Source organism: Artibeus jamaicensis, unplaced genomic scaffold (genome assembly GCF_021234435.1).
Source record: "Artibeus jamaicensis isolate MK-2021 breed Jamaican fruit bat unplaced genomic scaffold, CSHL_Jam_final scaffold_1019, whole genome shotgun sequence".
NCBI lineage: Eukaryota > Metazoa > Chordata > Mammalia > Chiroptera > Phyllostomidae > Artibeus > Artibeus jamaicensis.
In genome coordinates, this window is record NW_026522025.1 from 9,201,153 (window position 1) to 9,214,157 (window position 13,005).

At 45.2% G+C, this 13,005-nt stretch overlaps 1 protein-coding gene across 16 annotated transcripts in view; it reads left to right on the forward strand.

Moving 5' to 3' along the window:
* FGGY (FGGY carbohydrate kinase domain containing) overlaps window positions 1–13,005 on the forward strand; it is a 385,020-nt gene that overhangs the window by 179,946 nt on the left and 192,069 nt on the right. For 15 of the 16 annotated variants that reach the window (XR_008389735.1, XM_053655576.1, XM_053655571.1 and 12 more), the window contains one exon: window positions 11,688–11,816. The exons of the other annotated variant lie outside the window; for it this stretch is intronic. Coding sequence is in view for 14 of the 15 variants with exons in the window: in XM_053655576.1 (XP_053511551.1) it covers window positions 11,688–11,816 (129 nt within the window). In the remaining variant the exon portion in view is untranslated. The remainder of the gene's footprint in view (window positions 1–11,687; window positions 11,817–13,005) is intronic. 16 annotated transcript variants of the gene reach the window in all.

Here is a 13,005-nt window from a genome sequence, read left to right on the forward strand (position 1 = left end):
AAAGGGCTGCAGATGAGAGACGCGCCGAGCGCTTACAGCTAAGTCCTTATATAGGGACGAGCAAGCAAGCGTTGAACAGAAGCAGACGTGGCAGTTAGCTATTTGCTGACAGAGACTGCGCTCGGGGAACAGGGTGGGGTTTCAAAATTCAAAACTAAACAGATTACAATCTGCCTATCTTGCTCTAAGTAGGGCACTCACATACTGCAGGATGTCTGCTCAGCCTTTGTTTGCATGCTGTTCCTTGTTCCTGTTTTGCTGTGGTCAGGCTATGTTCTCAATTTCCCGGATCTCAACAGCAGTATCTTCAGCACAGGGCCAGCTAGGACGTCTGCACAGATTTCCTAAACTCGCCTGCCCCAGGAGTGGGGGCAGTTCCTGTCTGTGGCCGAACTCTTCCTCTGGGTCTTAAAAGCATTGGTCATCGTAACAGCCAAGGGTGTTGCTTTCAAAATAATACCTTTTCCTTTAGAAACAAGCATTTGGTCCTTAAATTAACTCCCAAGAGGACACCTCCTGTACTTTTAAAACATTTCAGTCCACAGATGTGCCATGGGGACATGAGCGTGTGCTGAAAAACTGAATTCCATTGCTATGAATATTTTAACGGCTTTCACAGATTCTGTGCTTTGCTGTCATGTCCCCAAAAGCACGTATCTCCACGTACTGTGACATCAAGGATCACTTCTCAAGCTTTATAAACTCGGGCCCTGGCCGGGTTGCTCAGTTGGTTAGAGTGTCTTCTGACACGCCAAGGTTGCCAGTTCAATCAGGGGTCAAGGTACATAGAAGGATCAGCCAATGAATTCATAAATAAGTGGAAGAACAAATTAATGTTTCCCTCTCTCTTTTTGTATCTCCCCTACTTCCTCTCTCTCTCTCTAAAATAAGAAAAAATAAATTTAAAAAAAACCCTCGCCCTGGCTGGTGTAGCTCAGTGGATTGAGCGCGGGCCTACGAACCAAAAGATTGTGGTTCAATTCCCAGTCAGGGCACATGCCTGGGTTACAGGCCAGTTCCCAGTGGGGGATGCATTAGAGGCAACCATACGTTGATATTTCTCTCCCTCTCTCCTTCCCTTTCCCTCTAAAAATAAATAAATTAAATCTTAAAAAAAAACAAAAAAACAACCCTCAGCCAGAATAAACTGAGTAACCACTCTATGTCGGGTGACATCCAATACATCAGGAATACAGAATCATAACAACAATAATAATATACTTAACATGCATTTGCCATGTGACAGACACCACCCTAAAGTGATTTATATGTATTATCTTGCTTGATTCTCATACCACTTAGGGAGAAAAATAGCATGATTATTGCCTTTTAAAAGGTAAGGAAACTGTAGCAGGGAAATTAAATCACTTGCCCAAGGAAACAAACTCTGCAATTGACAAGCCAGGATCTCCACCCAGGACTTCCTCCCTCCTAACCTGAACTCCTGGGTGCTCTTCTAAACTCCCACCTCCTACAAATACAGCTACTGGAAGCTCTGGCTGGTGTAGCTCAGTGGCGTGAGCACTGGCCTGCAAACCAACAAGTTGCTGGTTCAATTCCCAGTCAGGGCACATGCCTGGGTTGCAGGCCGGGTCCTCAGCAGGGGGCTCATGAGAGGTAACCACACATTGATGTTTCTCTCCCTCTCTTTCTCCTTCCCTTCCCCCTCTCTCTAAAAATAAATAAATAAAATCTTTAAAAATAGGTATATCTACCAAAGAGCGGAGCTCTTGAGGTGGTTGTAATCTAAAATAGAAGATGCACAAAGCCAGCCATTATGTAGAACAGAATGATGTAATTCCAAGAAACATGCTTTAGGATTGTAAAGGAAAGAGTGATTAATTACGATCTACCCAGGAAAGGCTCTGTGGAGGTGGCCGTAGGCTAAGTGAGAACAAACTAGGGCATCGGCAATTATCAAGAGAATTAGGTCACTCCGAGTGTCAACATGGATGACTTCAAGCTGAAAAGTTTGCATTTTATGCTCTGACTGGTGACTGGTACAGAATCAGCCACTTGCACCGCTGGAATCCACTGGATTATTGCCCCCTCTCCTGTTCTCCCTGTGACACAGAGCCCTGGCTTAGGTGAGTTCCTGCTGTGGTTGGGGTAGACAGAGGAGAGCAGTGCCACGGTGGGGGGTGTGGGAAAGTGGAGGGAATCCGGCTCCAGTCAGGGATCCCGGGTTCAGTCCCTGGTTCTGCTGCTGCACCTGATGACCCCAGGGAAACCCCCTCCCTCTCTGAGTTCAGTTTTCTGCGCTGCAGAAGGAATACACTGAAGTTGATGGTCCCAAAGGGCCCTTTGAAGTCCCAAGTCTCTGTTTTTGGAACCTGCCTGGGAGAGGAAAGGAAGGAGCTGGAAAATTCAACATGCTGAGATTTTGTGTTCCTGAACGTGGCCCTCCGTGGGAGCCCTCCACAAATCCAGCTGCCCTTCTTCTCTACCTGTGGCAGGCTACATGCACTTGAGATCTCTCTCCCTGGCTCTCATGTTTATTATTTCTAATGTACATAGTGAAGTAGAAAGATCCCAGACTCTTGAACCTGAGGATTCTGGATTGAAAACCTGACTGTGCCTTATCAGATAGGTGCCTCTGAACAAATTACATAACCTTCAGTGCTTTTATTTCTATACCTGTAAATAGTGCTGCTAATAGTAGCCTCATAGGTTTGTTCCTAGTATTGAACGTGGTAGCATCTGAAAGATGTACAAACAGTAACTGAAAACTTGTAGGTTTTAATAAATGGTCACCATTACTTTGTGGTACTTACATTCCTAAAACACAAGTTGTGTATGCCACTCCTTGGCTCATTGACCTACAGCAGGTACTGGTTGTTGATTAGAGCAAGTCCAGACCCCTTGGTCTGTTTTCCATCCTGTCCTCCTCCAACCCACTTAGCTGTAAGACCTGGGACTTTTCACTTAGAAGTTAACTACCGTCCACTTTTTAAACCAAACTTGACCAGGTAAGGAGAATTTGAGAGCCTTTATTTCACTAGGTGATAGTATCCATTAGGACTCACTATTGTACTAGTGAGAGGCTTGGGTCCACCGGTCAGCCATTCTCTAGGCACATGCACGTGCCCCGGCCTTGATACATCGCATTGTCCCTGAGTTAGAGAGGCGAGAGCGCATTACTGGTGGGATTGTGTTAGCAAAGCACGTTCCTTGTCTGGGTAGCACTCAAGAGTTACACTTAATCCAGTCTCTTTACTGTCGCAGCTGATATTCAGCATCATGTGTACGTGTAATTTCTTTGTCTAAGTCGATTGGTCTGTGACTTATGGCTTTATGGCAGCGGTCCCCAATGTTCTTGGCACCAGGCAAGACATGTTTTCCATGAACTGGGATGGGGGTTGGAGCAGGAGGCAGGTGGTAATACAAGCTTGAAGCTTTGCTTGCTTGCCCTGCCTCTCACCTCCTGCTGGGTGGCCTGGCCCCTAACAGGTCACAGACAAGCAATGGTCAGTGGCCTGTGGGTTGGGGACCCCTGTGTTAGTGCCTTTTCTTTTTAAAAAAATTTATAAATTCAGTTGCATGAACATTACTCAGAATTTCTATTCTAGACACTGCCAAGTGCTGGTGGGGGGGTGTGTGAAAATACAGAGATAAATAAAATTGTCTTTGAGCCATTCTCGATTAGTAGGAGAGAGGGAAAGAGACAAACATAGTAGGGAAGACAGCATACAGGCCATTCAAAATTCAACTTAAAATATATGTAATGTTTATTAAATACCAACTATAGGTCAGAGTACAAGGGCAGGGATATAAAAAATGTAAAAGACAATCCAAATCACAAAAGACCTTACAAATATATAATAGTTACAAGATAAAATTCAAAGAAGCGTTGGGTGGGAATGGCGTCTACCGGAAGTAAGCCATGTGGACCAGGGGCCTTGTGTGTCTTGTTCCTTCATGCATTTCCAACATTGCAACGGTGCCTGGCACATAGCAGGTACTCAGTAAACGTTTCTGAAATGAATGATGAAGATATCATCAGCAAGTTTTACATTCAATCAATAATTCAAGATGGAATTTAATTCCTAGTTAAAATGAGATTATTTTTAGGGGGCAAGTGCAGGCAAAGGAACAACTTAATTTCAGAACGTGCCTTTGAACAGGTGGCAGGGCATGTCAGGTGTGAGTTTTTTGTTAATTTCTCTGAGTGATTAGCTCTGGACATGTGTGTAACTCTCATTTAGGATTGAGAGTTACTGGAGTGTTTTTCGATCAGTCTTGTGTCAGTTGTGAGTCAGGGGCCAAAAAGCTCTCTGAGATAACCTGCCCCAGTGGACTGAGACCTCTGTAGAGGAATTTAGGTGCTGGGTGTGGGTCAAGCCCCTAATTCCGTCTGTTTTTTTAAAACTGAGTATCCATAGCCAATCTGCTGGCAGCCATAGGCACATTATGGTATTATCTTTTACTTAGTGAGGGTTCATGCTTCATGTAACTTTGAAGCTGCACCATATTTGGGCCCGTTCTTAACCGTCTTTGACACCACCTCAGAGTATACCCATGTGAAAAAACCAACATGGAAACCACAGCACGCTTCTCAAAGACCTCCAGCCAATGCGTGTCCTTTTACCTTTAAACCCAATTGAAAGTAGAGTCAGTCAGATGGGACTCAGAGACCCCCTCTGCTGCAGGGCCTGGTGACCCTCAGCACCATCCCCGACAATCCGATTGGCCTGTTGACCTTGGCAAATATAAGCAGGGACTGGTGCTCCAGTGCCAAGCAGGGAGGAACCAGGGTCGCATGCCACCCACAGCCCAAACCCGTCTGACATTTCCACGGGCTCTGAGCCAGCTCTCTCCCCCCGGGTTTCATCTCATGTTTGTAGGAATACAAAGGAACACTGAACCTTCCAGTTAATACAACACCCCGCCCCCACGTCCTCCTTCCTGGAGAGGATAACAGTTCTGTTGACCATTATAATGCATTTTCTGTCTCCCAGCAATCCACACAGTCATTAATTTCTGCTGCTGACATCAGGAAAGAGGATTATGTGTGTGTCTGAAACTGTTCCCAAAGTGCTCATTAGTCATAGGTAATTGAAAAACTGGTAGGGGAAGGTTTGGTGTAATAGTAGCCCCCCGCCCGCGAAGAGGGCCTGCAATCACCAGATAATTGTAGGCCCCAGCTTCGGACTGCTCACACGGAGGCTGCCCATCTGAGTGGGAATTCGGGGGACATGGGTCCAAGAGCCCTTGGAGCAATTGCTTTTTTGTGCCCCAAGGTGAGAGTGTGTTCATAGGGATGGAAAACCCGCCAGATCAGGAAAGTAGTGAAGCATCCTAGGGCCTCTCTCCTGCCTGAATTCAGGCTGGGGAGCTGGGCTTAGAAAGGGTGCATAGGATTCTCCTGAATTTAGTTTTGCTTTGACTTAAACTTTGGTTCGGTCACAAAAGAAATACAAAGTCATGGTATAGAAGGGGCACAAATAGTAGAGAACAATGCACTAAGTAACAATATTCTGCATATTTTTTTTCTGGAAGTACATTTGCTTACATTTTTGTATCCTTTAACAAAATTCACAGATAGGACCTCATACCCTGAATGCTATTCTGCATCTTTCCATTTTCACGTAATTTATCTTGGACTGCCTTCCCAAACCATACCTTAATTCTTCCTCATTCATTTTAATGTTTATGTAGTATTCTGCTCCATATATGTGCCTAATTTATTTCCCCTGACCATATTTAAGGAGGGAAACACCTTTTAAAAAAATTACACAAGAATCGCATGTTCAAGGTAGACCAATTAGAATTTATGGATTAGTTAAGAGCAGTGAGAAAAAAGATCATGCATAATTTCTCCATCCAGAGAATGCCTTTCTCTCTAATTTTCCCCCCTAGGAATGTATTTGTACACATAGTCCACCCACCTTCTTTGTTGTTCCTCAAATGAAGTCAGACTCTACATAGTGTTTTGCAGCCTGCATTTTTTCAGTTGGCTTGATTGTTTTAAAGATAAAAACTCTTTCCAGTTGTAGCTTTTCTCCACACTGCAGGTTTATCTTAAAATCCAAACCAAGTACTCAAAACTGTCAGCTGGCAGGGCCTCATTGCCTTAGTTGGAGCTCCTCGCCCTGCCTCAGGTCCCCCGCTGCCTCTCTTGTTAGTGGGCCAAACCGCCCCACTCCTCCCTGGTGTCCTTTGTGCCAACATGCTGCGTGCCTCAAACACTCAGCATCCCTCGGGACTCTACAGTGAACCCGATTTTTGCTCTAATGGCATTCATTTCCCCTGAGCATTATAGCTCTGAACCCAGCAATCTGCCACCTGTCTTTCCAGACCAGGCTCAAATGTCACCTTCATCTTGATTTCCTGTACTCCTGGGGCCAACCCCACTGTCCCCCCCTCTCAGTGCTCCAGACACCACATGTACCTTTGAATCATTTTATATACATGGGCCTGAGAGCCTTGGTTCGCACAGAACACGGTGGGAGTCTTTTGAGGTGAGAGCCACCTTGTGCATTTATACCCCACACCTAAATCTTGGCACAGGGTAGGTGAAAATATACGGGGACCACTATTATTGTTATTGAAATGTTTGTTAAAATGCACATATGAATGGTTGAATGAAGACTAGAAGTGACTGCAAATGCAGAGACTGGGAAGCCCTGATTAACTCTGGGAAAACCAGTGCTGTGAATAATTTAATTTTATGGTGGAAGGAGGATTATTTCTGGAAACGTCGTCAAGCTGCACTGAAGCCTGCCTCTGACGGCTCCTCAGTCCCCGCGTCGCATCTCTGGCAGATGACTTTGAAGTGTGATCTGATGGGTGGTTTCTCCCAGAGACCCACCTGTTGGTATCATCCTGAGTTTTGCCAAGCTGTTGCCTTTCGGTCTCTAGATACACAAAGCTGCTTCCTGCTTGGGGTCCAGATACACCGTTCCTGAAGGCTATGGTTCCAATTCAAAGGAGCGATGTTAATCCTTGTGCATATTTATTTTCATTCCTAGACCACTGGACTGAGGACAAGGCCTGGCTCGCTGCCCTCAGCTGGGTTCTCTGGAGGCAGAGGCCGTGCCAGCTTTGGGGTTATAAGATGTTCGTCAGGGGGTGCCACCTGGGAGAGGAAGGGGGTGTGGGGAGGACTGAGCAGAGCGAGAAGTGGGACCACGGTGCAGTCCCGCAGCACCTCAGCCAACCCAGCAGAGTGCTCAGGAGTGAGCAGTGCCCATCAGAGCCCTTCTGCCCTCACTCTGCCAAGTCACCGGGTATGGCTGCCCTGGGAAACGTATTACCTTGTCAAAGGTGCCCCGAGCAGCTGGCAGCTGGAGGCTGTCTGCTCGCCTCGCTTCTGCCATGTCCTCAACTCCGTCCTTATTGGGGGTCCAGGTGAGGACATCTTCCTGTCCAGTACATTCTGAATATCCAGGCAGCCACCATGAGCTGTCATTTCTTGCTCCACAAAAATCCTTCCCATCTGCCTTTATGTCTGCATCTCACCTGCTGATATCTTAATGAAGGCCCTTATCTTTTCTCTTTGGTTACTGAAAGTGTTTCTCAGCTGTTTCCTCTTACCCCATTCTGTCCTCTGCTGCGTGCTGCCAGAGAGCTTTAAATGTGCACAAATCCGGTGACCGCACTCCCTGGCTTAAGCCTCCTTCAGAGGCTCCCAGCGGTCTTCCTGGTGAAGTGTAGCACCTCGGTCCAGATGACAGTGCAGGCACTGTCCTCACTTCCCTCTCCGGCCCTATGGGTCTCCGCCACCCCCTGCTGGTTCCCACCCCAGCTTAGGTTTCCGTTGACTCGGCCCTTTTGGCAGTCTCCCGTCTGTCTTGGCTTTTGCTCAAGATGCTGCCTCTGCTGAGAAATCTCCCTGGGGTCCTCCAGCATAGGATTCGAACCCACAACTCCTGACTGCAAGCCCAGGGCTCTCTCTGCGCCTCACTAGGCTTCTTTCTGAACTACAGTCCAGAAGAGCCACCCTGCTCATCCTCCTCTTGTCTGGAATCTTTTTTATTTTTTTTAAATGAAAATTACACCTTTTATGTTTGTGAAGTTGGGGATGAAAGTGAAACTGAGTTCCCACTTAGAGCTTCCTATAAAAATTAATACTTTAAAAAAATTCTGAATGTACCGACACACTTCAGAGATATTGAGGGTTTGGTTCCAGACCCACTGCAATAAATCAAGTGTCATAATAAGGCGAGGCAAGTAGCATAATAAAACAAGTCATATTTGTTTTTGCTGGTGGTGGGTCTTGCCTCCAGTTTGTAAAAACCGGAACATCTGTGAAGCGCAGTAAAGTGAAGCACAATTAAGTGAGGAATGTCTGTAGTGGGAATGATTTCCAAATGGTGCTACTTTTCAAACACACCCAATATTTGTCCCCCAAATACTTCTCTTGGTACCTTAATTCACTTAAAAAAAAACCCTTTTTGAAAAAGAAGCAGCTGCACCAAAATGTAATGTAATGAATGAGAAAGTACGTAGGCGTGGAATTGGAGTCTGCAGTCTGTGTGACTGCGGGGAATCCACTTTCCCTGGTGGAGGGTGACTCTGCCTGTCCATCTATGCCGTGGGGACAGTGACAGGACCCTTCACAGAGGGTTGTTGTGACAGTGAAGTGAGGAAGTTCGTGCTGTGTCCTCAGCACAGTCCTGGCCCCGAAGTGCCCAGTAAATCGGAATGCTGCCTGTTAGTGTGTGTGAGCCGTGGGGACACAGTTGAGACAGTGTCCGGAGCCAGACTGCCCCAGCTCAGGGCGCTGCTGTCTTCCAGGTTTTTGCCGGCCTGGGCATTCAAAGCAGACTGGAGGTTCTCCTTGGGCCCCAACCCAGTGTTTCAGCACCTTGACCTTGGAAATCCAACAGAAGTGCAGTAAGAGTGACACACATAACCTAAAACTTTCTAGTAGACCCAGCAAGGTAAAAACAAGTAGGTGAAATTAATTTAAAAATGTATTGTATAATGTAATAAATTGAGAATATTTCAACATGTAATCCATGGGTGGCAAACACAAGGCCTGCAGGCGGAATCCACCTTGTTTTATCCGGCCTGGCACCTGGTTTCTATACAGTGGCAGCGCCGAGCTCCTTGCCCCTAGTTAAAGAGTAGCTACATGTCTACAGTCTTAAAGTTACATTCAGCCCTTTGAAGGCAACCTCGAGGCTGATGTGGCCCCTGGTGAAAATGAGTTTGACACTCCTGATGTAATTGATATAAAATTATTATTATTTAATAATTTTATTGTATTTTTCATCGCCGTTTAGTCCCCTTATACCCCCTCCCCCTGACATCTCCACACTGTTGTCCACGTCCATGAGTCCTTTTTCCTCAATCCCTTCCCCCCCGCCCCGTTAGCTATTATTTACTTTTCTATATTATCTTTGACATCTGGTGTAAATTTCCACCTATTACATCTCAGTCAGACACTGGATTTCTATTATAAATACTTGCTTTAGATTTCTTAAATTAACATTGAAAAGTAGATTTGCACACCCAAAATATTACTAATGTACTTGAAACTTTTTAGTAACTGAATTGTGTATCAGTTTTTAGACTTAAAGTGAAATAAATTGGCTTCATAGTTACTGCAGCTGCATTAAAATTGTCTTTTAAATTTATTAATTATAGAGAGAGAGGAGGTGAAAGAAAGAGAAATGTCTGTGTGAGAGAGAAACATCAGCTGGTTGCCTCTCATACGCATCCCAACTGCCAATGGACCCCACAATCTAGGCATGTGCCCTGACCAGGAATTGAACCAGCAACCTTTCAGTTGATGCGATGATGCTCCATCCAACTGACTCATGCAGCCAGGGCTCCAGCTGCATTTTAAACGCCCAGTTCTCATGCGCCTCGTGGCTACCATTATTGGATAGTGAACATTTAGAAGTCATTGCAGTGGATTCAGTCTTCTTCCTTTTCTTAACTTAACTTTTTTCAAATTCAATTATAGAAAGAAACGTATTACCTAAAATGGATAAAAACGTGTCCTGGGGGTACTTGGTTTATAATTAAAGGACATTGGTGAGCTCTTGATCCTCCATCTCCCTCTGACCCCTGCCTTCAACTTTACCCTCAGAAGTCCTGAAGCACCTTTGCCCATCCCTGGAGCCCCAGGGAATATTTAACAAGTGGTAGGTAACTTAGCACTGAGCAAATTGCTGACCACGCCTTCAGGATCATAGAGTCCCGAATCCTTGAAGCTGAGAGGAATCTTAGCATATACGCGATCCACCTCCATCTTTCCCTGTACTGTGGAAATACTTATGATAAATTCCTTGGCAGTGGCGGTGGGGGGGTACTTACCCTCTGCTAAACCCCTGGGAACAGGTGGGTCTGTTCTTTCTGTTCTGAATGACATGGTTCTCTGTGTCCTGCTCTCATCTCCTGAACTAGATGGGGGTGGGGGGAGCGGCAAGGACTGCCTTTTATAGCACCACAGCACCTACACAAAGCAAGACAGTCAATACATTCTTAACTGAAGCCTGACTGACTGCAGGAATTCAGGGTCATCTGAAACATCAGGGTCATTGCATTGCACAACTCCAAAGCACACCATTCACATTGTACTATATGGTTGTGCAAGCAGCAGCCTTGTAAAATTAGACTGGACTTTATTGTCCAACTGAGAAAGTCTTAAGACATTCTTCATTGGAGCAAAGTTATTGTCTTCCTTCTTCTCTGATGGAAAGCAACTACACGAGCAAATGTTCTCAACTTTCTTAGGAATTTATGCCACCAGGAAGTGTGAGGGATGTGTGGCCTGTGCGTATGCGAGGTGTGCTGGGAGCCCTGCTCTCTCAGGAGGAAATACTTTGTCCATTTCAGTCTAGCCTTCAGGAGGCCACCGAGTACGTAGGAGAGAGGACCCTAAAAACCCAGAATTTATTTATAGAAATAGTGTATTTATTCTTACATGTTTAAACTTCAGTGACCTTCAAAGCACTCTCCATTTGATGCAGTGCACCTATCAAGATGGTTTTTCCACCACTCAAAACAGTTTTTGAATGCGCTGATTTGGATTCCTTTTAGTGCTTGTGCCATTTTTTGTATCACCTCTTCCACATCAGCAAAACATTTCCCTTCGAGGACTTTTTTCATCTGTGAAAATGAACAAACAAATACAAACATCACTCGGGGCCAGATCGGATGAGTAGGGAAGGTGGGGTGCAGAGGTCATGCCCTTTTTGGTCAAAAACTGCTGAACACTCCGCACCGTGTGGCAGGTGTGCTTGTAAATCACCCATCATGACACGGGCCAATGCATTGAAAGAGTCTTCAGAAAAGATTCACTGAAGCTGAATGCGGCTTCTCACAACAGCACCAGCTGGTACAGTGATACAGATGGGTTCCTACAACACTCGTCTAATGGGGGAAGCCTGTACTATAAGGGGCCTGCCCAATAAAAATCAATTTGTGGTTTTGTGGGCCCCCTCTCATCTCTTCTAGAATTTTCTATCGATGGCATGTTTCCCAGTTTGAAAGATGTCTTAGAGCTCCTTACTTTGTAAAGCACCCCAGAGCATGATCCATAAGGACCAAGAACATGTACCTGTCGTCAAAAGAGCAGCGAGACTGTTAGTGGCTGCATGGTGTCCACCTCTGTGCAGTTGATGAAACACAGGCGAAAGGCAGGGAGCAGAGGGGTCCTCTTAGGAAAACTCTATGTCTGCTTTTGTGTTTTTCAAACTGACAGGTGTTTGTTTTTTTTCCTGTCTACCCAGGAAACCAAGTGCTGCCTCCTGGAGCTCCTCTTGGAAATGGGCTTACACCAGAGGCCGCGAAAGACCTTGGCCTTCCTGCTGGGATTGCCGTGGCAGCCTCACTTATTGACGCCCATGCAGGAGGACTAGGTAATGATCTCGCACTGCATGTTCACTACCAGGGCTGTTTTCATGTGGATTATTCCCCAGAACAGAAGACACTTTTGTTTTTAGAGCCAGGATCAAGGGCTGGTGATTCAAAATACGACAATAAAAAGCCTTTTCATAGTTAGGCATTTGGCTAGAATCACAGAGCTTTTAATCAAATATAGAATTTATTTATAATTTTGTTAATTTTTTCACATAGAGGAATAGAATAAAATGATCAGAATTAATATGTTGATGGCTCTTAGGTTTACTGAAAATTTGAGATAGATATTTTAACTTCCAACTAGCAAGTATGACAACAGTATACTTACTGTGCTGTTTTTTCTAATAGTGTTCCAACACTCTCACAAGTCACATGGATTTATCTTCAGAGTGTATTCGACTTATGTCCTCTATCCACTTACTTGAGTGTGGTCTTGATTTCATCTCCTGAGTAACTCTCAAACCTAGCACTCATGTATTATATATTCGTTATATCAAAGCCCCATTGAAACCTTACTGTGTGTCAGTCGTGGTGCTAGGGGACAGTGAATTGAAACTGACATCAAGGTCCCTTCCCCAGAATTTAATGGGAGGGTAGAAAACGAGGTACAGGCTACGGTTAAGTGTGATAGCTCTCTCCTCACCTTCATCCTCATTGCATTTTGAAAAGAGGCAGTGAAGGGGGTTGTTCAGATTCTCAACATCTCTCACTGCACCTGTGGCCTTATCTTCTTATTTCTTTTAGTTCTTCTTTCTAACAGTGTTTTTTTAAATTATGGTTCAGGCCTCGTGAGATCAATTTAGTGGATCACAACCGTTGAATTTTCAGAGTAGAATGGGCCAGAGTAGAAAACAGAGCACATTTCATACAGCAAGTCCTGTTCTGTGGATTCATGTGCCCGTGTCCCCTGGGCCACAGTGAAAATGAACTTCTTACCATGGGTCAGAGTAAGACAAACTTTGAAAGATATTCTGGTCTATACTTTGTATTACAGCCAAGAGTTATCTTTTAAATACCTATGTAGAATTGTGTTCCTGAAAATCCATCTGAGCATTACACCTCTGTGTCATTGCACGCGGATTCTGCTCCAAGCGCGGCTGGTCCCCCAACTCCTGCTGTAACTTGAAGACACACACTGGGTGCTTTCTCCTCTGAAGAGCCTTCCAAGGGACACTCAGATTTCTTTCG